The sequence below is a fragment of the Monopterus albus genome, unplaced genomic scaffold, assembly GCF_001952655.1.
Source record: "Monopterus albus unplaced genomic scaffold, M_albus_1.0 scaffold1.1, whole genome shotgun sequence".
NCBI classification, from domain to species: domain Eukaryota; kingdom Metazoa; phylum Chordata; class Actinopteri; order Synbranchiformes; family Synbranchidae; genus Monopterus; species Monopterus albus.
Genome location: NW_018127881.1, coordinates 1587465 through 1614621, shown reverse-complemented (window position 1 = coordinate 1614621; position 27157 = coordinate 1587465). Strand labels below are relative to the sequence as shown.

At 39.8% G+C, this 27157-nt stretch overlaps 1 protein-coding gene across 1 annotated transcript in view; it reads right to left on the bottom strand.

Annotated features, from left to right (window-relative positions):
* The window catches only part of r3hdm2 (R3H domain containing 2), a 57453-nt gene that overhangs the window by 23377 nt on the left and 6919 nt on the right, over window positions 1–27157 (bottom strand). The window contains exons 3-12 of the mRNA XM_020610581.1: window positions 7347–7499; window positions 6593–6751; window positions 6212–6434; window positions 5535–5576; window positions 4670–4756; window positions 4376–4499; window positions 3701–3779; window positions 3453–3512; window positions 2719–2859; window positions 185–293 (exon numbers count right to left, since the gene is read on the bottom strand). Of these exons, the coding sequence (XP_020466237.1) occupies window positions 185–293; window positions 2719–2859; window positions 3453–3512; window positions 3701–3779; window positions 4376–4499; window positions 4670–4756; window positions 5535–5576; window positions 6212–6370 (801 nt within the window). The 5' untranslated portion in view covers window positions 6371–6434; window positions 6593–6751; window positions 7347–7499. The remainder of the gene's footprint in view (window positions 1–184; window positions 294–2718; window positions 2860–3452; window positions 3513–3700; window positions 3780–4375; window positions 4500–4669; window positions 4757–5534; window positions 5577–6211; window positions 6435–6592; window positions 6752–7346; window positions 7500–27157) is intronic.

Here is a 27157-nt window from a genome sequence, read left to right as displayed (position 1 = left end):
GCAGAATCATACAAGGGATTATGACAAATGTGTACAAGCATTCAACACAAAACAAGTGTCACAGCTTGAAACAGACATTGTTCGAAGGAATGAAGTGCAAGTTGCTTCAGGTTAAAGTGGGGGGGGGGGGGAGGAGTATTAAAAATATGATATAACAAATATAATGGTATGCAAAGCAGCCAACCTGATTATCGTCCTTGTCCATGCTGGCATCATCTCTCTTAAGGATGAATTTCTTCTGAAAGTCCATGTTACGTTCATCTTTTATGTGTTCAGAGAACCTTTGCTCTGGGCTGTAGAAAAAGTGATTGTGACAATGTTAGCACTTCAAATCTGAATCTGCTCAGATATGTTTGTCCACTCTCATTTTCAGTTTCATAATATTTTACTGCATACCTACACAACTAAAGTGCATCTGGTTATTATTAATCCTATCAACAAACACTAGTAGTTCTACTGGCTTCTGAAAAATTCAATGACATTTCAACTTTTAAGTTGTCAGTCATGAAAAGTTGTTCCTCTAAAGGTTGAACACTGAAAAGTTGATTATAATTGGGGTCATCAATGGCCTGTATACCAATTCTGTAGAGGCCATTGATGAACAGCTTCTGCTGCTGGTACAAATAATACATCTACAGTTGATAGTCAGATGTTTGGACATAACCTTCTCATTCAATGGTTTTTCTGTGTTATTTTCAACATTGTAGATTGACACTAAAGACATCAAAACTATAAAATAACCCATTTAATTGGGCAGTAAATTCTGAATTCTCTTGGCATTCTCTCAACCAGCTTCAGGTGGTAGTCACACCTGGAATATTTTTCTAGCAGTCTTGAAAGGAGTCCCACAAATGCTCAGAACTTATTGCTGCTTTTCTTCACTATCAACTGAGTTTAGGTCAGATTACTGTGAGGTCATCTGATGCAGCACTCTATCACTCTCCTTTTTCAAATAGCCCTTGCACATCCTGGGGGTGTGTTGTGGACCACTGTCCTTTTGAAAAATAGATGATGGTCCAACTAAGCACAAATAAAATGTGATGACGTGTCAAGCCAGAATGTTTGGTAGCCATGCTGGTTAAGCATGCCTTGCATTCTGAATAAATCCCTGACAGTTTCACAAGCAAAGCACCCCCCACACCATCACACCTCCTCCCTTCATGCTTCACAGTGGGAGCCACATATGCAAGTACCATCCATTCACCTTCTCTGCATCTCACAAAGATACAGTTTGGAAAAAGAAATCTAACATTCGAACCAAAGTACAGATTTCCACTGGTCTAACATTCATTCATTGTGTTTCCTGGCCCAGTCAAATCTCTTCTTCTTGTTAGTCTCCCTCAGTAATAATTTCTTTGCAGCAGTTTGACATGAAGGCCGCACTGTCCTCCAAACAGCTAATGTTGAGATGTGTCTGCTACTTGAACTCTGGAGAGCTCTAATCTGAGGTGCCGTTAATTGGCCATTTCGGAAGTAGGTAACAGCAACAAACTTACCATGTAAAGCAGAGGTAACTTTTGGTGTTTCTTTCTTAGAACGGGCCTCATGACAGTTTTGCAACTACAATTGATAAGTCTTTCAAAATTGTTGAAATTTTAAATTTTAACTGACCATTATCTCCTAAAGTAGGGTTATTTGCTGTATATACCATCCCTTCCTCGACACAACACATGATGGCTGATGGTCTTAAATGCATTAAGAATGCAAGTTCAAACCAATTTACTTTTGACAAGGCACACCTGTTATGTCCAAAAAAAAAAAAAAACATTCCAGGTGACCACCTCATGAAGCTTGTGTGCAAAACTGTCATCTGGAATATAAAATAAGAAAAATGTTTTGCATTATTTAACACTGGTTGGCTTTCTACACAATTCCATATGTGTTATTTCAAAGTTTTATCTTCATTACTGATCTAAAACGCAGAAGAGAAAGGGAACAAAGAAAAACATTAAACAAGAAAGTGTGTCCAGACCTTTGGCTTGTACTGTATGTATGTCTACCTAAATTACCAATGATAGCGCATTTATTACCTACACATTTTATTTAATAGCAGTGGCTATGGGATATAACCCAACTTTAAACAGCCTGTTTACCAAGTTTCTCTCTCTGCCTGAAGTGTGAAAAGTGCACTGTGTTTTTTGCCATTCATTTGAGTGTTGTGTTGAATCTCTTAGTTGCATTCAGGGCCCGAATTGGTTTCATTTCTCAGGAGTATTGATATTCTGTTGGCTTTCAGTCAAAACAGGTTTTAGTTCAGCTACAGGTTGCTGCTTTGGTGAAGTTTAGGCTCAGGCTATTCGTCATCCTACTCAGAGTTCATGACTGCAGGATACTTCTGTTACTTTCATCCTGTGTTTCTTGTGTTATCACAGAATCCTCAGCCACAAGGGCGTGTTACTGCATATTCCCTTGAGATTGTTTACATTACTTATGTAGTTCCTGTATTGTCTATATTGTGTATGTGTATTAATGTTCCTGATTTCATTTAAAAATAATAGTCCATAGCATGACCCATTTTAACATCACTACAATCCTAGTATTTGGATTTTATGAAAGTCAGAAAAACTATAGTGTTTAACTGTTTTTAGTGTAATTTCACTACATTCTGTTAATGCCTACACTCTATAAAGATTAGGAAAGGTAATTCTAAATCTGAGTTTCTCGTAGCTTTAAGAGAGTAGCTGCTGAAGCCAGAACCAATGCAGAAAGTACACTAACATGCGTGTGTTGCCCGTCTTGTTGATGATGACAGCCTTGCCCGTCTGATCCACATTGTGGTCCATTCCAAAGTAGGCAGCCACACGATGCAGCAGCATACGGTGATAAGAAGTCATCTGAGGAAACTTCTTATACTGATTACTGCAGGTGACACAAAAGACAAAATTGTGAGTATGATATGCTATTTTCAACACTGTATTGCAATGGGCTGCCAATTACTAAATCAAAAGTAATTAATTAGTCAAAAGTTTTCTCTTAGTTGGATGCTTTCATATCCACTGTCAATTTCTTTAAAGCCCTTAAAATAATTTGAGAAAGACATGGATTCTCACATGTACAAAACTGATTGGCACTTTAAGAGCTTCTGTGAACACTCCAGTAGAGGATTCACCGGGATCATTTTTGAAACATACGAAGCTACATTTTTGATATTTTCTAAAGAACAGTGGTAAATATTCATATCTTATCCTTCTCTAACTGAAATACCTCCTGTTGTCAAGAATCCCACAAAAAATATCCTTTCAAAAAAGGTTTAGGTTGATTTTTTTAAATTCTGAGGTGTCTGACAAGCTGGCAGTCACACTTTGGGGACAATTCATTTGACACAAGAGGACTCCAGGCAGATTTTAAATTTTGGTTTCTCATTAGCTCAGCAGTCTATAAATAAAAAAAGATATGGATGTAGAGGAGCTAAATTTAAATACAAGAAGGTGGTTACGAAAAATGTGGCTTACTTGTCGTCATTAATGAACTCCAGGATATCTTGTTCTAGTTTGAGCAGCATCATTCGATCCCTGCTGGGCCAAAGGAGGAAAGAGAGAGGAGGGAATGGATCAGGGACTAGAGTGTTGCCAAACAAAAATCAAAGATATGATGTACAGTAATAAATACTTTCAATAATAACTATCACTTCTGTTTATTTTCTGCTTTGCTCTTGTCATTACAGCTATGTCTAAGTCAGTCTTTGGTGGCAATCATATACCTAGGATTGTTTTTCAGTGTGTTGACCAGAAACTCGTGAACGTCGATGCCCGTGGAGTCAGTGTATTCCTGACTGGAGTCTAACAGACGAAAACAAGAAAGAGAAGAAAAGTTTGATAGCGAGTAGGAAGAGAGCAGGTGACACTTCCATAAAGCACAAGTAAGATAGAGTAAAGTCAGATTGCTACTAAGCATAGCTCCTAAAATGACAGCCCAACACTCCTGCAACGACTTTCCAGTTTGCTCAGGGAGAATAAATGAAGAAGCAGGTATCATAAGATACTGGCTAGCTGATCTATGCTTTTATGCCTAAAGTACACTCTTCAGTATATCATTTTTCAAAACTTTTCACTATACTGGACAGTTGAGCTAGCCATTTTTTATCTGTTCATCTCAGAGTCTAATGATGCCTCAGGGCCTCTGAAGAAAGAGGGAGTGAGGCAAGTAATCTAAAAAAGAAGACAGAGATCACATCTTCTTCCAGAGAAATTAGCTTGACACCATATCACTTTGCATATTAATAAAACAGTGGACATCATGTTTATATGTAACAGTCATGACATATCAAAACCTATAAGAGTTATCAATGCATATTAGTTAAGATAACTACACAGGTTTGATTAAGTCCAGAGCAACAGGTTACAAAATGCATTTAACCTCCAAAGCTGCACCTTACCACGTGATAGCATCTTTCGTGGAGTCTTATCCTTCTTCTCTTTCTCTTCATTTTCATATTCATCCTTAGAAGACTTCTCCTCCTCCTTGTCTGATGGACAGCTGATGTGAAGCTGAATGACATCCTGGACAACCACATTACATTGCTATGACAAGGCTGCTAATTTTTTTCTAATTTTGTTAAGTCTATAATAAATATAAATATAATAAATCCTAGATAAACTGTAGATAAAACAAAAATTGCAAGCTAGGCTTACGGCGAGGTATGGACTAAGGTTAGTGACAGAAACAGTACCGACTCTGGAGGTCCATCACTGGAGAACGGACCACAGGACTCTTCACACACTGCCAGACTCCGTACCAGCTTCAGTTTGGCATTAGACTTAAAAAACAAAACAAAAAAAACAAAAAAAAGTCACATTGATTATCTGTAAAGCTCAGTTTTTGTTCTTGAGACATGCTCACAAATTTTTTTTTTGCTTAATAACACTGATTATTGTAGTTCACAATTACCCCAGTCCTCTTAAAACAACAAGAAAATCTGCCTTTACTATGAAGTAAAATGAGGAATAAAACAAATGAAATGCTGCTTCGGCAACATAAAAAGATCTCCCTGCAAGCTCTCTGCTTTGGATACAGGTCCTTGCTCATTCACTGTAAAATCTATGGTCATTTGGAGCGTTTGGGGGCAACATTTTAACAAATATGCAGGTCTTGTGTTTCATAATGAAGAAATATGTCACCTAGTGCAGCGGTGTATCTCTGTCACGTGTTTTTAATCAATTTTTAAAACAAAACAGACAAATAAGCTAATCCGGGTTGGAGACAGAGACATTAACCCTAAGTAGAAGCAATTCATTGCTGGTTTTAGTCCTTGCATGGGGATTGCTGAAAATACTATTAATAGAAAGTGAATTATAGAAAATGACTAGCTTTATCCTTTAACTCCTTCATGAGGTTTAAAATTTTAAGCCAGTGATAAAAAGGAGGTGGTCCAATGCTAAGAGGAGTACAATGTTAATAATGGAAGGTCTTCCTATACAACGAAACAGGGGTGTTATTTCAGGAATTGGGATAAAAAAAAAATTATTATACAAGTTACTTGAACAAAGATGAGTATTTATTTTTTAGCAAAAGCAACACACACAAAAATAACTTACTTTTGCCCTTTTCCTGCCATGGCTGTGGTTAGGAGCCCGTTTCTGCAAGAAAAAATTGTTGTCTTTATAATAATGTACACATTTAAACATTTATTTGTTTTTATCTGATTATTTTAGTGTTTTTGTGCACATTAACTTTTGGTATATAGACTCACAGTTTTATAAATGAGAATCCAGTTGTAAAGAATAAAGATGAAAATGTTTAACTTTTAGTTGTCCCCTGACAATATATATATAACACTGGCTTCAAACAGTATTCAGGACCCTTCACATTTTGCACACTTTGTCATTGTGGGTTATTAAGTATAGGTTGATAGATGAAATGGCAAATTTGCCTATTTAAAATAAAATTTACAAAACAAAGTTTTATTTGCAAATTTACTTAAAACCAAAAACTGAAATCTCCCATTTACAAAAGTATTCAGACAGTACATTGAAGAAGCACCTTTGGCAGCAATTACAGCTTGAATATGGTTGACAGTAGGAGAAACAATATTACAGACCAGCTAAACATGCTGGTTTTACTCATGCCATGTAATTCAACAGCATTTAAAATGCAATCCAATTTCTTGCAATGAATTTGTTTTATTCAATTATTCAACAAAGCCATCATTGTAATATAACATGTAATGGTTTAAAATTCCTAAAAATAATTTTGCATTATCAATTTTTCCTACCTGTGCGTCCTGTGGGGAGATATCCTCCAGCTCCAGGCCCTCTCCTGTCCCCTCTTTGGTGCCCTGTGGTTGAGGGGAGGTCTTGCCTCGACTGCAGGGCTCGATGAGTGGTCCACTCTCTCCTTCCTGCTTGATGTCTGGTGTCAGGCTCACTGACATCTTCTCAGGGGAGGGGGAGAGGGTGGGAGTTGGGGAGGGGGTTGGGCGGAGAACCCAGGAGTGGCTGAAAGAAGAGAGGCAAAAGGAAAACAAAAATTCTAGTGTAACAGTTTTAAACACCAAAAGGCAGTGTCTTTTTGACAATGAATTACCAAAGCAAAAGCATAGACAGAGCACATGCAGCATATTTGTGAGAGTGTACTACTATAGCAACTACAGTACCTGTATGCAGGATCAGATGTGTGCTGGACTCTGTACAGTGAGTCTGGATGGGAACAACACACAGGAAGACAAAGAGAACCCACTACAGTAGGGTATGGGGTAGTACTGCAGCAGGGGGCGAAACACAGTCCATAATAAGCCTTAGCCTTCAGGGTGGGGCTGTGAGAAAACAACATGAAGAAGGAAAAAATGCTAGAATTGTAAAAAGACTTACACATTTTCTTTAGAGCACATTATTTTCCTTTAAGAGGTTTGTTCTACTACTTGTTAAGAATAAGCTGCCTCAAACCTACCCACAATTTGACAATGTTCAAAAATAAATGAATAAATTCAGTACACATTGCTGGTTACAAAGTAATATTATCAACATGATTAATTTTAATTTCTAATCAAAATAAGTTGTATAACCCAATCATAACCAAAATGACATCTACACTGCTTATACTACACCTGACAACTGTAATAGATGAAACAGACTGGATTTTTTTAATCATCTAATTCATTATATTCAGGTTGGTTCTAATATGGAAAAGTGAAGTGGAAAAGTTGTTTTATAACTTTTACTTTCTTTTATGTAGGAAGGAATTTTAGCACAAGCCAAAACTTACAGTTACAGAAGAATCTTCTCTGAAATTAATTTTGTTTAATTTCCCAATATGGGTACAAAAGAGTTCTGAAACAGGTTATTGAACAACATTACAAAATATACAACATGCACATATGAAAAAAGGCAGTAATTCATTTTAATATTTACAGTGACCAGGTGAACTGAAGAGGCCGCAGTTAGCCAGCCAGACAAGGGGGAGGAGCACACCGACAGGCCAGCTACCACCTCAGCAGTCCTCCAAGGCCTCTCTCTTCTTTCCCTCTGACTCACTACAGCAGCATGGTTTGTCCTCCAGAAGCCCTGGACACCAAAAGCAGAAGAGGAAGACACGAATGACGTCATGTTTCACATGCTGAATGACTCATCACTGCTACTGCTGCTGATCCTTGCAGGGAGGGGGATGAAGTAGCTGGAAGCTCAGAGCTCACTGGCACACAGGGTTTTCAAATGAGCAATCTTTGTTATTTGACTTTGTCACTGCTTAATATTAAAAAGATATGACAGGATGGGCACCTCACCGAATGGAAAATGTGGAAAAGGTCAAGTTAAAATATTTCTTTCCCCTTAAATTCATAGAAGCAAGTGTCAGACATTTAAATTGAGGTCCTACAGTTGCATTTCTTTCATAATTTACTATTAGTAGCAATACTTGAAGGTATGTCTCCAAATTTTGGGAGTCTGTCAGACACCTTTGCGAACTTTATCCGCTTTAACAAAAATACAAAAAAAAATTTACTAAATAATAAGATATATTGTCATATTGGTAATTTGCCATACAAAATGCAGTGCAGGACTGGAAGAGGATGAAAGTCATCACTGGCCTTACCCACTCAGGTCAGTCAGATTTGGTTGAATACAGAACATTATACACACACACACACACACAAACCCCCCCCCTCCCTGCCGTTTCTATTTTAAACCCTCCAGACATCCTCCATCTGCAAGCTCCTCTTAATTTAACTTCCATCAATCAAAAATCAACTTATACTTTGGCTTCTGGCATCAACAACAAAAACTGTCAACGCAGCAATAGCTACAATGATCACTTCTTTATGACAGGCATTCTCTCTTGTCCTCACTTCTTCTAAATTACATCACTAAACACATTTTCTCTATATAGAAAATCATAACACATAAGCACAAATAGCTCTGGGAGAAATGCTGGCTCCAAAGCAGTAACTGATGCCTTCAGCATAACATTCATACACATAAAGACAATGCAGATGGATAACAATACATCTGTCTGATAGGCCTAGCTATATCATCTGGTATAAAAGGTCAATAGCAGCAGCATTCATTGTGAATCAGACCAGATTTTGCAGCCCTGTCTCTCTTGCAGAGCTCAACAGATTCAAAAAGCACCCACCTACACTACAGGGGAAAGTTGAGGAACGCTGTACTTTATGCAAACATCCTCTGAGGCAGTGTGAGCAACAGCCAGGCGAGAGCCAATCACAATCTTATCGATTCAAACGAAAACTGAAAAACAGAGTTGTTCACTGCTCCACTCCCATATGTGAAGAAATGGAGAAAGAAAAAAAAAACATGCTGCAGTCTACAGCTTCCCAGTTCTTTACGATGTGTCTTTAACCAGTTAGCAGGACATAAAGAAAAAGTGTGGAAACAAATCACAGATACTCATAGCATTACATACTTCTGCAGATATGTCAGAAAGCAGTGCATGTAAATTATGTGCTCAGCACAACGCACCTCTAGAACTACAGATTCACCTAAGACATGATACAGTCAGCTACTTTGTGTTGTGCTGTGCTGCAGGACAGATGAGATGAGTGAAAAATTGAGACAGGGATTTCCAGTGTGGGGAAGACTCAGGCAATGCAACAGCAAAGGCGTCATCAGCATCAGCATTACACCAAGGACCCCCCCATCCCCAAAACCATCCCTGCTTAGGCAACCCTGCCATAAGGCATCACAAAATACAAAAACACTATCTACTGTAGGCAGTTACAAATGCCCGATTCAATCACGTCAAAATAATCTCCTGCTTTTTCTTGCTGACACACACAGTATACTGAACTAAAAGAATTAATAGTTTTGGATTAGAAAGCAAAGATAGTCTTGTCAAGTGTCATTCTCATGGCTGAGTGGACAAAATTTTGATTCAATGCTGGAGATGGAGAGCTTATGAATAAAACAGCTTTACCTAAACTCTCCTCCACCACCCATTCCTCTATGTCCCCTCAGCTCTCATCAACATTACCCCTGCTTCCCTCATCACACACAAACAGGGTTGCCAAGGAGATGGTAACGTCATTCTCAACTGCTGCCATTTGTGTTGAGCGAGTACCAGGAGAAGGGCAGAGAGAAGAATGATATTAAAAATAAATACATTTATTATAGTATGCACAGACTGAGAGGGATGAAAACAGAGAAGCAGAAAGAACAATGCAAAAAAAAGAAGTGAGAGACCAGGACCTCCAGTTTCTTCTTCTACAAGTTCAGGCAACCATAGCCTGTTATACAAGCAATCTGGATTCGTAGTCATCCAGTTCATGGGATATCAGGTAGAAGAAAGTCAAATGAGAGCTGATAAAGTCTCTCAAGTAAGTAATGAAGTCTCTTTAAAAACTTAAGTCCAGTTGACTTCAGCCTATTACTATTGGGCTGCATTCACATTACCTGCTGAAGTGGTCCAAATCAGATGTTTTTCAAATCAGATCTATTCACACGTTACCAAACCAACTCAGATTTTTCATATCGAACCTGGACCACTTGCATAAGTTGTCCTAGGCCCAATTCATATCCCATCTCTGATTCAGCCTAGGCAATCTGTACCATGTCCAAGCAAATTTGAACCCCAAAGTCCTATCTATTTGACTAGCATGATTGTGCTGGGCAAGGTTCAGCTGGACTTGCGCGATCAGTTAGATAGCTAACCATGTCTGGAACTCAAATGTTATGTGTTATGCAAGAGCGCTTCTCTTCAGTTGCATTGTGGTGATGCAAATATGTTTCAGTCCAGATCATTTCAAGTGCAGTGAGAGCACAGGCCAGCAGGGGAGTAGGCAACCATGCCTAGTGTGAGTACACACCAAGCCACTGCTGATCAGACTGAAAATCTTTTTTTTTTTTGTTTTGTCCCACTCCTCTGTGAGCGAGACAAAAATTCTGTCATTTTTTAGCAATGAGGCCTCACAGGCTGGTAAAAATAAACAACAAGGAGAGTAACAACAAAGATAGGGTTAGTGGAGACGGAAGGAGATTTCAAATTTGTTGAACATGGAAAAGCTTTTGTTCAAGCCAAAGTGGAAATATATCATAACTGAGCAGTTTTTGAAGAAAGTGGACAATTTCACCATCGAACAATTCATGTTGTTATTCTTGTACACGCAGCTCACATTTCAATTAAATCTGCACACGCATGGAAGTTTAGGGCCTCAATGGAGTTCAAACCGCAACCAGATACACATCACTTGTGCTGGTGCAATGCTGACCAACGGGTCACTCTTTCGTTTATATCAAACATGATGAAGAAATGTTATTATTAACCCTTGGCATACAGGACTGAGTCATATTCATTAAATCCTTGAGTAAATCAATATCACAATGAATAAGCTAACATTAGCATATTGGCTTTCACACTTAATACAACACAGTCTACGCTACTATATGCTCACACTGAGCAATGATATTTTATTTAAAGTCAATTTACTCTCTATCACCTAAGAAACAGTCACACATTCATATGAATGATTACCACACAAAACCCTGAATCAACAAAGACGTGGCTATGTTTGGGTGAAAATCACACCTTACAAATAAAACCCAGACGATGGTTGACTAGCAGTTTAATTGTGTAGCTGTGCTAGGAAGTTTTGTTTGCATCAGCAAAAACTACATCACAGCTCTGAGCAGAGCAGATGAACAAACTGAAATTGCTACTAGTAATGCTGCCCGATTGATGGAAAACGGTGATGATCGTAATTAGCTCAACACCAGCTTCATGTTACTATAGTACCATGGTTCCAAGCCTATTCCTGCTCCTGCCAGGACTGCACACTGCAGACTCGATAACTACAAAACCACCTTTGCCTGTTGTGTTCCAGTTCAGTCAATATGTCAGTGGGCCTGATGTAGACATCTCACTGCTAACTATCTGCATTATCACATGTGGCTATAGACACACAGGACAGCTGATTCACACAAGACATGGGACAGTTACATAACTGAAAAAGAGGTTATCCATATTATGATGGCCTTATAAACACCACATCAACAGGCTGGTGTAATACAGCAGGATCAACCACTTACTGCACATATACATTTAGCCCTATATTGCTAGTTGTCCATTTCAAGAAACAACTTTTTTATGGGAGCAACAATTAACTGAATCTTGTTATAGTCTGCCACTCTCTCCACAAAAGAGCATCCTTCAAAATTCAGATCTCCATTGTGCCACTCAGAATTATCACAGAAACACAGAACCAAACAATAAAGTGATATTACAGACAACCACTCTTGCATCTCAGACACTTTCACATATGAAACATTACTGTTGCATGTGTCACTACAAATGTGTCTTTAAGACAGTTACTCAGCCCCACTGACAATGTGTTATTCCATATCTTACAGTGTAAGTTCCAATAAAAAAAAACAGAGCTTTTTGTAAAGAGGTTCCCCAACATTTGCACAATTGTACAGTAGATGTGCCACACATGCAAACACACACACACCACTCACAAAAAAAATAAATAAATAAATAAATAAATAAAATAAATAAAACACTTCCTCAGCCATCATAATGCAGCACAGGGTGCCCTGACCCACTTCATTCACATTACTGGCCTTGCAGTTGCTTACATAAGCCCTCCTGATGATAGGCAATCAGCTGAGACACACAGGTCTTACCCTGCCCACTATGTCAGGTTACCACACCAAAGGAAGGGAGTCCTGAGTGTGATGTGTGTTTGTGTGAGTGAGTGGGCCAGTGAGTGAAAGACGAAGAGACCTATCTGACTGGTCAACACTGTGTGTGCACATTTGTGTTAAAGCATACAGAATATATACCACCGGTTCAGACAGTCGGCTAGCCGGACTAAATATTATGTGGGTATGAGCTCACTGTCAAATTTAGCTGCTCTAGATCAAACTGGGTCAGAGTCTCAGTAATAGTTAGCAGCAGGACAAGCAGGAGAAAAAAAAACTGCTGCATGGTAACTGGTAAGAGCAGAGAGCTTGTCAATATCAAGTCTTTTAATGAATAAACTTATCAAATAACAAATTCTGAGTGACTGACATCCCAACAGACATCATGCACATCATGGAGCCAAAAACCAAGGTTTGAGCTATTGCCAAATGCCAAATACATTAATTTGATAAGTTGCTTGTTATATATAATGAATAAAACATAATATCTGATGCAATTGTCAGATAGTCCAAATGCTGTTTCATACAACTTCATTCTGAGGTGGTGAGAAACTGTACTATAAACTCTCTATACCTTAAACCCTGGGTTCTCAAACTTTTTCAGCTTGAGACCCCAAAGAGAATATGGTCTCTTTATGGGACCCAAACTATACATCATGATTGTCAACAACATGTGCATTTATAAACTTACTGATAATGAATACAACAAACCATAAATTTAAAATGTATATGGAATATATTCATTCCATTGGTACATCACAGAAATCATTAAATTGCTGAGCGTAATAACAGATGAATCTAGAGCGATTAAATGTTAATCCTATAGTGAATATTTTTTGTTAATGACACCCAGACTTTAAGTAACAGAGAAAGAGCACTGTATAGTCCTACAATTTTATGTGGGTAATGACTGAAAGCTGCTACTATTACTTTACTTCAGTCATCACATCATTTCAAATTTCATAATGGAGAGGCATGAGTAGCAGACATGCCTCTCCATTTTCTCTGCAGAGGCAGAATGAAAGCTGAAGGTGAATGGAAGTACAGAATGCTGCAAAAAGCAGTGAGAAAGCAAGTACAAACCCACAGACAGCAGTGGGAGACGTATGCAGGCAGCGCCATCCAATTCATCTCTTCTGTATTCAGCTGTGCACCTCGCCCATTTGACGTCAGAGCAAACACATTTCACAAAAGGCAGCAAGGTTATGTCTTCACAGAGGCAGCTGATGTGTCTATAATATCAGCAGTTTGTGCAAAATCTGTGCCTGCACATCTTATATATCAGCAGCATTTGCATACCAGTGTTTGTCTGTGTCAGAGGATTCCCCTTTGCGTCAGTTGCACAGTCTCATGCAGGGAGGGGATGAGGGGGCTGGCAGATCATTAAGGACTGTAGAAGAAATGCCCAGGCACATTCACACTAAATAGGTCGGTGCTTCACATATTAAAATGTGGATACATGCATCACTGGCCAATACACACTGACACTCCAGAATACAGTACATATTTTTTTGCCATGTGCTATATAAAAGCGATTAAGGTGACTCTAGGTCTGAAAAATAGAGCAGGAAAACTCAGATATCCAAAGTAACAAAGATGCTGAGGGAAAAAAAAAAGAAGATCCTAAGGCAGACTAATGAGAGACAAAACACAAATGAGGGGGACATGAATGGCTAACTGCTGCGGAAGACAGGGTTTCTCTGTTTCCATCTACGTCTCTCTCTCTCTCTGTCCTCCTTCCTGCCACCCCCTCTTGTTTCTCTCTCAGCACTGAGGATACCCCTTCCTGCCTTCCACCCCCTCCACGTCAAGCACTCCCATCAATATCTTCTCCATCCACCCACTATTAAGTGTTAGCTCGGTCTCTCCTCTCTCCTTTTCTTACTCTTTTTAATGTGTCTTCTCAAATTGTCAGGCCTGCTGCTGACGCCATCCCCCTCCACTCAGCCAGCCCACTCAGTCCTGTGGGACGAGCTATGACTCATACTCTCCCCTCCCTCCCCTGTTACCTACCTACCTTTCTGTAGTTCTCTCCAAGTCTCCCCCTCTCTCTGTTGCTCTCAGTAGTTATAACCTATGTAAAGTTCTTTGCTGCATGTGGGGGAACATACAGAATGAGGAGAGAAGGAGAAGGAAGAATGAGAGAACAAATCAGACTGAAAAAAACACAAGGAGAAAGCTGGTGATGGAGAGAAAGATGTTAGCCAAGTGAGTGACGTCTCCGTTCTGCATAAAGAACAAATGCCAGTGGAAAGACGGGATCCTACTCTTGCATGCATTATTGATGAAGGCAGGAGTGCTGGAATGTGGGTGAGGGTGATGTGGGCCACAATTGAACAAGTAAATAAGAATTATGAAATAATCACATTAATTAATGAAGAAATAATGAACCAAATGAACCTACAAAATGTTTTCAAAAACCCATTTTTTATTAATATTTTATGATGATCAGTTCCAGAAATGTTTTTTGCCATTCACGTGTTCAAATGGCATTTTTAACTTTAATGTGAAACATTTCCAGGATGTTATCATCACCATTATGATGTCAGAGACACAGAAGCAGCAGCCTAATACTTTTAACAAATATATTTAACGTATCAACTGTTTGGAGTGTTAAGTTTTGCATAAGGTATAGGTCTATTCAATCTTAGTCTCATGACAATTGTGGCCCATCTTCAAAAGCAGGAAGCTCCATTGCCTCTTTCCAAGCACTCCTTATTTCTCCCCAAGTTGCATCAAGACTGCATTACACCATGACACAAACTGTGCTCTCATAAATGGAAGCAGAAACAAATCTAGTGTGTGAGCATGTACAGCAAAAGAAAATGCTTCAGGGGAACAACTGAAGAGGAAAAAAAGAGAAATAATAAAGAAAACCCTATCTGTCATGTTGAAGACAATGAATTACATTTGTCTAATGCCACAGCTGACATAAACATTGGGTTTGAACTAAATTAAGATTTACATATTTTTCTTCCAATTATGATCTCAAATGAAAGAACATTATGATAACCAAGAAAAATTGTGCTGCAACATTGTATTCATCTGTGAAATTCATACAACCCAATACATCACGAGTGCATCAAGGCCACAAAACAAATATACATTGGCAACCTTAAACATAATTTAAAAGTTTTGATTCCTTGCTTCTTAATGCAGCTCTATTTCGGTCCCATCAATGGCCAGTATCATGTTTGATATTACTGGACTATGTCTAGAAGACATCAGTATGTCTATTAAGAGGAATCCATCTTGACAGAGGGTGCTCTGGTGGCATAAACAACACAATACAAGCACATTGCAAAGTTCAACCAGTTGTGGAGGGTGCCACAAACTCCACACGCGCTATCAAAACCCCCAGCAATCACGTCACTACACTGCCGCCCAAGTCTGGTGTGTGCCGGTCATTTTTTGAAACTGCGCATGAGGGCTCTTGGCTCCTTGCTAGTGACTGGCTCAGTAGTAACATGTGACCTCAGTGCTACAACTAAACAAACAGGCAGACAAAAATACTTTAATGAAGCACCCTCCGAATCTCTGATACGCATCGGTTTCATGAGTATAATGAGTTCGCCATCTCCTCTCCACATCGGGTTTAGAGGACCAACAGACTATCATCTTGGTTCCCCTTGTATATTAAGTACCACAAACATCATCAAGAATTCCATTCCCTCTACAGTGTTTGGAGTGCAGTAGAAACTCCTCAAAGCCTTACACTAAATACATTGATGGTTGTGAGCCGAGTGCACAAAACAACAGAGGGCACAGTGCACGTAATGACACATGCACCATGTAGACACCTTAATTAAGTGACTAGGTACTATAAGCCAACACTTTAAGTGACTGTTCCACAGCCAACTCTGCTTTTCTGACCTGCCCGACCGCTATAACCTCATTAAGACTTGGGTTTAAAAAGGCATTCCAGTGATCCAAACAAGTAGACTCCAGAGATCCACTGTTGACACCCGTCTACTGTTGCATCACTTCCACTAAAAGGTGAAAAGGCAACACACACAGTCATTACATCATTCTGTTGCCAGACAAGCACCAGTAGTCTCCAAAGAAGACAAGCGCCAAACTTGTAAATGGATGTATTATGAAAGCTTTCATGTATTTGAATCACACATTTCTCTCTATTTTTTTCCCTGAGTGGTGGCATGGCACACTCTCATCAAAACTACCTGTGCGACTGCCTGTGCAAGTGGATAACATTGTTATCCACTTGCACAGGCAGTCGAAACTGACTAAAGTCTGCTAACCTTGACAACCCAGCAGTATTCTAACTTTAGCAGAGCTAACATGTGTAGGCTCCTTACAAGACTGTAAATAATGTATTTGAAGAGTTGGGTCTATACAAAAAACAGTATTGTGCTAAGAACATAAATAAACTTAATTATCAAAGTTAACTTAAATGCATCAGTTTTGGACAAGTTTGTGCAGAGGTGTTCATGATACCAACCATCTGTGAACTCTGGATTTATTTGGTCTGCACCTTCTTTGTGCTTTCCTCTCATGCATGATCATGTTTTGATTCAGAGGGGGCACTAAAAGGAGGAGCTACTCACAGACAAATTTGAGGTCAATGTGTTTGTGAAAGAGACAGCAGACATTGAGGAGCTGAGCAAATTAATGCACTACATGCATCAGTGCACAATAATAAAGATTTTACCCCTGATATGACTTTCCTATCTGTGCCTACTATAACAATTTGAAAAAGATTAATATTTATTCATTCTTACATTTTCTCATTTTTTTTAGGTTTTGGGATACAATAATAGAAAAAAACTACATACATGGAAAACTTGGAGTAGATGGTAAATGTCTGAATAAAATAATTATCTGTGACAAGTACGGTATGTTTCATGTTTGAGTTAACAAACTTAGGCTGAGGCAGTTCCCAAGCCTTGTGCGGAATGACCAGTCTAACAACAAACCAAGAGGAGTAGCAATCAAATGCCTATACTACAAAACATAACCAATACTGAGCCATCAGCTGCTGATAAAAAAAAGGTTTCCCTGTCTAAAAGAATCAGAAACATGATTCAGAATAATGTGGGGTTATCTTGTCTTCTATAGTACAGTGAGGAAATTTATGAGAGATTCTGCCTGCTCAGCTTGAGCTGCTGGTCTAAAATGAGTAAGTGTGTCAAAATGAAATTGGGTGGCAGCTCCTGTACTCATTATAAATGTTATGTAATTTATTACCTTCTCTTACTGTGAGAAGGTTGGGGGGTAGTGGAGGAGAGTGTCAGGAAGACAGAAAGACAGAGGAGCAAGGGGTGGCTAGTGAGACAGGAAGAGAGGAAAAACTTCTCAATGATGAAACAATCTGTACTGTTAAGTGATTGGACCAGACCTCCACCAATAGGAGGACCAGCTCCATGGCAACAGGCTCTGTCACCAAGAGGAAAGCAGCCATATTCCTTAACACCCCCATATTTTTCTTTTTCTCTCTCTCTCTCTCATTCCCCCACCCCCTTCCCCCCATGACAAGCTCCAGTGTATTTGTCCCTGGGTACTGACATGAACACAGATAAACACACATAAAATGGACAGAGCCACATAAAACACACAGCAGCAGCATGGGTTACAGCCTGAACAACATAGCTCAACCGCACAGACAACACATATACATATGACCCAACAAGGTTTACAGATGTACATACACAGTCAAACAGACTTAATGGGGCTTTCAAAGTGATCAGAATGTGAGTCATTCACACAGTTATTTATTTAAATGCGCAGATTGGTGATGACTCCCCTCACACACTGACAGTTCTGTTTCACTTCATCATCATAAGAGCAGTGACTAACTATCAGGGCTGGTGGAGCTGAACCTTGAACTAAACAGATTGAGCTCACAGACACAAGAACAGACCTGCAAGATAAGGAAGTAGCCTCCAGCAGACAGAAAGAGTTTGCCTTTCCCTCACAGACATATGCACAAGGTGAAGTAAACAACGATTAATAGGTATCATTCCTAGGTACTAACAAGGGATGGGTTCCGATAGCTAGTTCTATTTTGCATCCAGTTCCAAACTGGTGAAATATCCAAGTTTGTTAAACATCATGGCCAAATGAATCCCTTATCGTATTATCCTTCATGTTCTCTGTTTAGTTTACACTCTTTGGCCTCTCTGATAATACGGACGTCACCAAGGGGCAAAAAACTGTATACAAACTGGTGGTAACTTAGCTACATATACATTATGATGCGTATCACACGGTAAACAAACATGGCAGACCCACTGTGAAGCCAAAAACAACAAAAGTGATATTTTCAGGATGGTACTCAAGGAAACACAAACTTTGTTCATCTAGCATCCAACATGTTAAAGTAAGAGCTTGTGTTCTATTTGATAATGTGAGAAGGACGAGTGCTCAGCCTCAGCCTACTGCTGGTGTTAGTGTGACCCAATTCTGTGACCTGTCACAGTGCAACAACCGGTTCACCTACAGGGAATGGGAACTTCTTAGTGTGGCAAAATATCAATGATTTATTTAACCAATATTTACAGAATGATAAAGGAGAATTAATATTTTCACTATTGTTTTTACTTGAACTTGAAGTGCTTCTGCAAATGCAGCACAGCGCGCCCCAGTGAGTAGCAGACTAATGAAAGTCACAGAGCAGTGACAAAATAAAACTAACTACCACCCTTAGGCTCAGCAAAATGTCCATGGTTTGGGTTTGATAGTTTATTAATGTACTTTCTAATCGTGTCAGTGTCAGACTGTCTGGCAATTGGTCTATAATCACAATTAAAAGCACAAATTGTAGAAAAGGCTAGACTTATAAATAATATTGTCACAAAATAGTATAAAGTTCTTTTGCTGTTGTAGTGAGTGAAATAAACTGACTTTTTAAAGCAGCAAACTTCTTATGTGTCCGAGGTCCTTGACAAGTGATTTATTATAAATCTGATTCAGTAAGGGATTTGAAAGGATTTGGAACTGGATTCAAATTTGACAGAATATTACCAAACTCCCTAATACTAACTCACCTTTACTCAACTCACCTACCTGAACAGACTAAAGCTAACCTTAAGGAAACTCTGCTGGATTTATAATTATAGCAGTAATAATTAATGAAGTGCTGCACAATCACTGATATAATAATCAATTGAAGGCCAGTAATACATGCAAAGAGGTGAATCCCCCAGAAGCAGTGACCCATGCTCAAATAAGCTCCACCTTTATTTTGTTTGCCGCAGCATGGCAGGCAAATAGTGTTGGGCAGACATCCCGTGCAAGCAGGTCTGTGCTCTGTGGGATAAACATGAATTTCACTTTTTCACATAACTCTAAATGCCTTAGTAAACACTTGACATAATGATAGAGATGATTATGTAATAAAACATACTGCCTACTCATTTGCACTTTATATTTCACGGAAGTCGGTGTGTTGTGATGAAATAACAATTTTAGATAAATTCGTTAAAGGCTTTTCATTTAAGGCTTGATATTAAGTCTAAGTGCCAAAGTCCCGTAAGGGCACTGATAACTCATGTTAAGCAAGCAAAAAAAAAGAAAGAAAGAAAATGCAGGAACCTTGATGGATTTGTGTTGGATCTATGTAAAGGCAATAATAAATCTTGTGCGTGCTCTGCGTTTAAGTGTTTGCACTTGTGCAAGTGTCTTGTGGATATGCTCCAAAGCCTGACCAGAACAATATGAAATAGAGTTGGCTAGGTGCTGACTACGCTCCATTTCAATTTGACACACCAAGTGGCATCCCATTTTTACAGAGTTAAACTGACAGCTTTGTGCAGCAAGTATCATACCATATCTATGAATACCATTGTAACCAAGAGAGACTAGCAACACACATTTCACACTTGGCATGCTGTGCCTGAATCCAAATAGAAAAGGATCTGTACCATCTCTGCCAAGACTTAAAAAAAGCAGAGGATTTGAATTTGCCACAGCATTTCAGTATGTTACATAGAACTCCAACATATTTTGACCAGTCTTCCCAGTTGATACAGTAAATAAATCTGGAAAGCCCTGGCCTGAGAGCAAAGCCTAAGTTGAAAGCACATTCAGTGTGGTCCCTAGGAATAATTCACCAGTTCAGGTCAGAATCAACTCCAGCCCTAAGGGAGGGACCACCCATGACTGCAGGTGCAAAAATCAAGCTCAAGTCACCACACACATTTATTGTCCTTATCACCCCTCTGCACTAAATGTCTTAAGCTGTCTTGCTCTCTGGGTTTCTAACTTTCTCTCTGTTTAGCTGGTGGTCTTTAACTGACTAGATCTGACTCCAGCTACAGATACAGATTTTCTCATCCCATCAAGGTGCTTTGTCCAGGTCACATTTAAAAGGCCACTAATTTGGCCCCAGGGATGATAATGATGATACAGCTCACTGTCCAACTACCTCAGACCTTTTAGGTTTAGTCTATAAATGTCTATTTCTCTCTGTATCTCTACTGTTCTCTTTCTTTCAACTGTTACTCTCTCTTTCTGCCTGCGTTTCTCTCACCTAGTATCCATTATATCCTGTCCTATCCAATTCCAGTGCAGAGGGAAGCAGCAGCAGTTTCTGCTTACACTCAATGAATTTCATAATCACTCCTGTCCAAGACTCCTGTTTGCTCTCTGGTCACAACAAGAGAAGTCCTGATCTTTCATGGTCCATTTCAAATATGGTGAGTGTTTTATTTCTGTTGCATAACACAAAGCAAAATTTAAAAAGAAACCATGAACGATGATAAAGTAAGTGAAAACTGATTCAACCCAACCTGAAAGTTTTATGATTTCATTATTCAACAGTGAAAGAAACAAAAAGAGTCTGGATGATTAATATTGCACTGACCAACCACTGGATGTGTCCATATGGTACCCAGTGTCCTCTGTGGTCTACATAAACACCTGCATTTGACACAGCCACACTTAAGGACAGCTGGATGACATGGGGTGTCATGCCAAAACGGTGTTGAAGGCTCAAGTACTCCTAGCCAGCCTAACCCAGAAGTCAGGCATCCAGCCAGTCAACCAGCCAGACTCTCTCTTCTGGGCCAGCACAAAGTGTGGTCTCTTACAATGTGGCTTGTGCACTCCAGAATAGCCAGCAGCAAGGCAGCATGCCAGTCATTCAGACACCCATGCAGCCAACATCCAGCCACTCAATACTCAGTTCAGTCTAACACCCAGCATCTCACTTAAGCTCGTCTTCAGTGCTTGTCCTTTATCCTTTGCTCTAGAGGGACCTAGCCAGCTAAACATCGATTTTAAAATCTTGCAGACCCACAGGTCAGGGCCTGAGAACCAAACAGAAATGCTAAACAAGATCACTCTATTACACATCAGTACCCATATAGTACCCATCAACACAGATGGCATTAAAAGCAGAAACAGCTGCAACTATAACAATATGTCTGCACAAACAGATAAAACATGGCCTCTGTCCCTTATGCATTACCATTACACCAGCCAGACATCGGACGACTGCAGTGTTCCAACAATGATGACGCTGTGCTAAAATAAAAATAAAAAATAGGGGATGATAACAGGCCTGCGGCTGGCTGTACAGACTGTGGACACAAAATGGCATATATTGTGTGGATTATTTGACAGACATGCAAGCTCCTCTAAGCTGTGCTAAGACTATCTGAATACAACTGTGTAGATTCTAATCTATTCACCAACCTCCTCAACATTGTTGCACATCTTCATTACAACGCACTCTTATTCAAGACAGGTCTGACACAGCCCATAAGAATGCATATAACAGACTCTGCTTCAGCAAATGAAAATGCTTCATGTAACATACACTATGCATGACAACTTAAAAAAATCTTGACTCCTTGTATTTAAAATGTGTTGCCAATGTTAGATTAATTATATGCTTTAGTCTCAACTCACCCATTGCTGTATAAGAGTTCATGTGCTCGTCACTGCCAACACTGAAGCCCCAGCACAGATTAGGTGGTTGTATTAATGAGAGAAACTGCAAACAGCAGTGATTCACTAGATCACATAGCTGACCTGACAGCAGTAGCAGGTCAGGATCACGTTGTGCTATGCCATCTGTTTACCTGCAAATGCCAACCACTCCCAATACCTCCCCATGCCCAAGAATAACAATATATCTGTCCCCACCTCATTCCAGTTTTCTTGCCTCTCCATCAGCTAAGCTCATCACAATCATCTGTCAGAAACTACCACTCCTTAACTTGTTCTGCAATGCTTTCATCCTTCCCTCAACCATTTACTTATTGATTTCTGTTTGAAAAAGCTTTACAGGGCTCTTATGGGCACATTTTGATTTGTCTTAGGTAGTCCCACTGTCCGTCTCTTTAATAAGTGGGTACAGAACGTCTCTTTGTCACTTACCCGAGTCAGATTCCTTTGTTGAGATGACCTAATTTGCATAACACTGTAATTTGCCTTTGATTTCATCAGCCCTAAAGCTGACTCATAGACATTTTTTTCATTCTTTGTTTTTTTACCTAAGAGTTTAATAGACACTCATCCATGCTTGTTACTATTAGCTAGCTACCTTCATTAAACCTCTGCTTTGTGTTCACTGTCTCTATCTGCACTGCAGTAGTCTTCAGATTCTTAAGAAATGCATCTGATATAATCACATTATTAAAATAAATGCCTGGGGATACACAGAAATAAATATCACACATACATAAACATGCATTAACAGAAAAAACCTCTTAGGGGATGTCAGGGCAAGTGAAAAGTTCAAAGATGGAGACATATAAGAAAGAAAAAGGGGGTGTAGGGTGATACTTTCTAAACAAAAATATTAAGGTTTCCAGCTATTCTGTCACAATTTTCTTCTTCTGTGCTTGTTAATCTAAAAATTATGAGGATTTTAAAAACACTCCAGATGAGAAACTGTGAACCTTCTGACTTAAAGGCAATTACAGCAGCAGTTACTCCAGGGGTTGCAATTGATTTTTCTCCTCCCTTCCTTCCCTCTCGTGCTCAGTCTTTTTCCCACGCACTGGCAATTAGTATGCAGGAGTCAGGCTGCAGGAGCACCAACTACCTGGGGAGGAGAACTCCAAAGTCACAAACAAAACAAACAAAAACCTAAATTAATGGTCTCATGCACAGCCAAGGATGCACATACACACACGCACACAATTTCTTGGGGAATGGACTGCATTATGTCAGTCAGGGCATAACAGCTAACTTTAGCCACATTAGCTATGCAAGCACTTTCTTGCTCAAGAAAGGGGCCAATATGCAGACTAACAGACATCAGGAAGAAAAGAGCATTAGCTCTGGCAACCTGACACCAAATGGGTGGCTTCTATCTAATTTAGGGGTTGCTGTAGTTGTATGTCTTTGCATTTCTAATTGACTAGAGGGTAGAATCATGTGATCACTGTCATTTTACAAGCCAACAACAAGCTAGTTAAATTAGGGTGTACAGCTTAGGACACTGATGCATCTTGATTCATTATAATGCTCCAAGATGCACACACATGCACAAACAGGCAGTCATTATATAAAACATCACATATCCAGCACAAGACAGATCTGGGCCAAGTGAACAAAAATAAATAAATAAATAAAAGGGAAGAAGCAATGTGGAGCACTGTGGGTCTGATTTTGCAAGGCTATAACCATCAGAATAGTGAAGCAGAATGAAAGCCAGGTCTTCTAAACCTGAAACAGTGCTGAGGCCATGAAGATGGTTTGCTATTTATAGTGACTGATTTTTTTTTTTATTGGAGAGGACTCTGCTGTTGTGCATTCTCTCACACTTATGCTGCTTCTCTCTCTCTCTCTCTCTCTCTCACCTCCTGTGTAATCTCTCTGCTTCCCCACACTGTTTGACACAGAAAAAGGGCAAACACAGATGAATGCAGATATAAAAGTATATTGTCTTTAGATATCAAATGACTACCTTCAGGTGGATTCATAAACAGTCATAATCATTACTGTACCTTCACACCAAGGATAAACTTCAGGAACTCTTAACACAGGGCTTCCCACCTATCTGATGCAAGTCTATAAGTGACCCCTTTTCCCTGCACCCCTCCATCCCTCTATCCTCAATATGACAGTGTTGCTGAGTAACACCTACTTCCTAGTGACTCTCCACCCTCACCAGGCCCCCTCCACCCTTCTCCCTCACAGGGAACCAGTGGAAGGGAATTCCTTATTACCTCAGCATTTGGCTCGCTGAACACGTTTTGTGTCTGTCTGTACATAGATATACAAATGCACAACTAGACACATACACAAACAGCACACCATTTAAGTCACCACAAATTAGATAGCATCCGTTAGCCTGTAATGAGTAAAATCCCTCTATGTAAAAGCAATCAGCATTCCCCTCCTTGCTCTAGGAAGATGAGTTGTAGTTATATAAGAAGAAACAATATGCAAAGTACATACAATTATCTTCAAGCAAGCCCCATTATGATTTTTCCATTGTTACTAAGGAATAATTAGTTAAATTGCAGCAAGCACTTTACAAAGTGCAACAATAAAATGTGCCAACATAAAAAGCAATTATAACGGCAGCGATGGCTGCATGTTAAACCAAATCTCAAGCTACATGTCACCTGCAAATTATTAACACCTGCTAACAGACACACACACAAACAAACACACACATACACACAGCACATGCTTACAGTATTTAGAGTTCAGCTCTGTGGATCTCCAGCCACGTTAGATCAGGTGTTACTCCTGCGATAAAAGCACATTATCGCAGGAGAAGCAGAAGCATCCCTGGACCAAGACAACACTGACAGTTATATCTCGTTAAATAGCACAAATTAATGAATTCCATTTCCTGCAGCAAGTAAATAGCTGAGTTTCAGAGGTGCTTAGCTCCGCCACACTCTTCAGCATATTGTACTTCCTTGATCTTGCTCCATTTTCTTCTTCTCTGTAGGCACCAACTCTGTTTTATTATGGGTTTCATGAAAACAAAATTCTATCTGACTACCCCTTTTCTTTTTTCTGAATGAAGCACAAGCACTACAGGGAAACAGAAACCCTTGGTTGCTTGCTTACTGGTTCCCTCTCTCTCTCCACTGCTCTTACGCTATCATGAACACAGTTTGCACCGCTGCCTTCTCCTCCAACCCTCCCTCTTGTATGGATTCTCTCTCTCACATATCTTGTTTGCTCTCCTGTGTAACAATATAAACTGCAGTGACAGCCAACCCAGGGCACCCAAGAAGCCCAGCTGTTTAAAGGGCTGCTTGGATCAGCCAGTATGTGTCACTTGATACAACAGAAATTTCTTATTTTCTTTCACAACTAAGGATTTAGTACATTTTTGCAAAATAGATATAATCCTACATCTGCATGCAGACAGCACACATGGTCCAGGCACACACTAGTTACCGTTAATCTCTCTCCATTTTATGGGGGAAAATATGAAGTCTTTATCTGTAGCCCATGTCTGGACAAACTGAATGGGCTTAAGGCAGTAACAGCTGCTGGTGAAACAGAGCAATGCTGCAATTGTCAAAATGAAAGTGATTTAAAAAAAAGGGGGGGGGGAGGAGAGGAAGATGATGAGAAATAATAATAATGAAAACACCTTGTTAGCTAGGAAAAACCTTAATCCCACAGGGTGACATATTTGCATCTTCCCCCTGCAGCCCCATCACTGCAAACAGCATCTGAAAGACGCAGTAGAAATGAGGCTTTCAAAAGTTCTGCATCAACAGAAATATCACTAGGAAACTCTACATAATATGGCATAAGTCCATGGATGTCAGTCTCATAGATGGTTGAGTTAACAGCGTATGAATTTAGCAAAATTTGCACAGGTAAATTAGATTAGATTAGATTCAACTTCAACTGTGTGGCCTAGTTAGTGTTCCACCATATGACATCCAAGTAGCAGTGAACAGGCTAGTCAATGTTCTATCAGTAACTGTGAATATTTTTAATTGTAACTAACCAAGATAACCAACAAACCATGTCAACACTTAACAATATGATAACCAAGAAATCGATGGGCTACCGAGTATGACTTTTATGCGTTTTGTTGTTGGGACAGCTGGGCTCGCAAAATCGCATGCCCGACGGCCCGGGGCTAGCTTATCTTCCAGTCGGGCTACTAAATATAATCCAGCCCTGCCCGTGGGGCTATCTCACAGGGACAGTGTTTCCACTACATACATTTTTTCATGGTAAGCCGCAACACCAAAAATCATCCCCGCGGCGCCACGACTGCAGATTCTCAGTGACACGGTCGAGTAATACGTAGCGGAGGAGACAAGGGGGTAGAGCAGCAGCGCCACGTCTTAAGTAGAGAGGTCACAGTCAGTCACACAGCGCCTGTCGCGGTTCAGAACACTATTCAAAATCCCGTCCCTTCTCTCCCATAATCTTCCGTTAAATTACACTATATTTGTCTTAAATTGCTGTTAACATACATAGTGATTAGATTAACTCTTTTGGACTGCTGAACTGAACACGTCTGTTACCGGAGTAAAGGATTTAACGGTATATTTTCAGCCTGTGTGTGCGTGCAGGGGACGTGTGAATGTGCACTCGCTTTTTTTACTTATTTCAGCGGCAGTGCTGTATTTACAAGATTTGTCACTGACGCTCTGCGACGTAATCCTGTCAGTCATAATTATCACGTGATAAGTGAAATCTCGCGCAGCCAGTTTAAACGTGAGAGAGACTGCATGCCTAGTGGAGAGACCTGTGGAAATCACCAACAGTTGTGTGTGAGGAGAGAAGAGAGGAGGAGCATGGATTTACGCAGGTATTTCAGTTCTGCTGAGCCAAAAACGACAGTTCAGGAGGACGACGGGCCAGCTAAAGAAAAAACAGACTACCAAAATGAGGAAAACTCCTGAAAAATCAGAGTGTGAGGCGAAAAGAAAACGCAGCTTTTTTGGTTTCATGGACAAAAGAATTTCTGTGGCTGGAACATGACAAGCATAATGACATAATGTTCTGCAAAGTGTGTCGTCAGTTTCCATTGATTTCTGACTCCACAAGTGCTTTTGTTACTGGAAGCAGTAATTTTAGGAAAGACCCCATCAAAAGCCATGAGAACTCCCCGCATCACAAGAAGTGCGTTGGTGCTCAGTGTGCAGTGTCTTGCCCAGAACAAA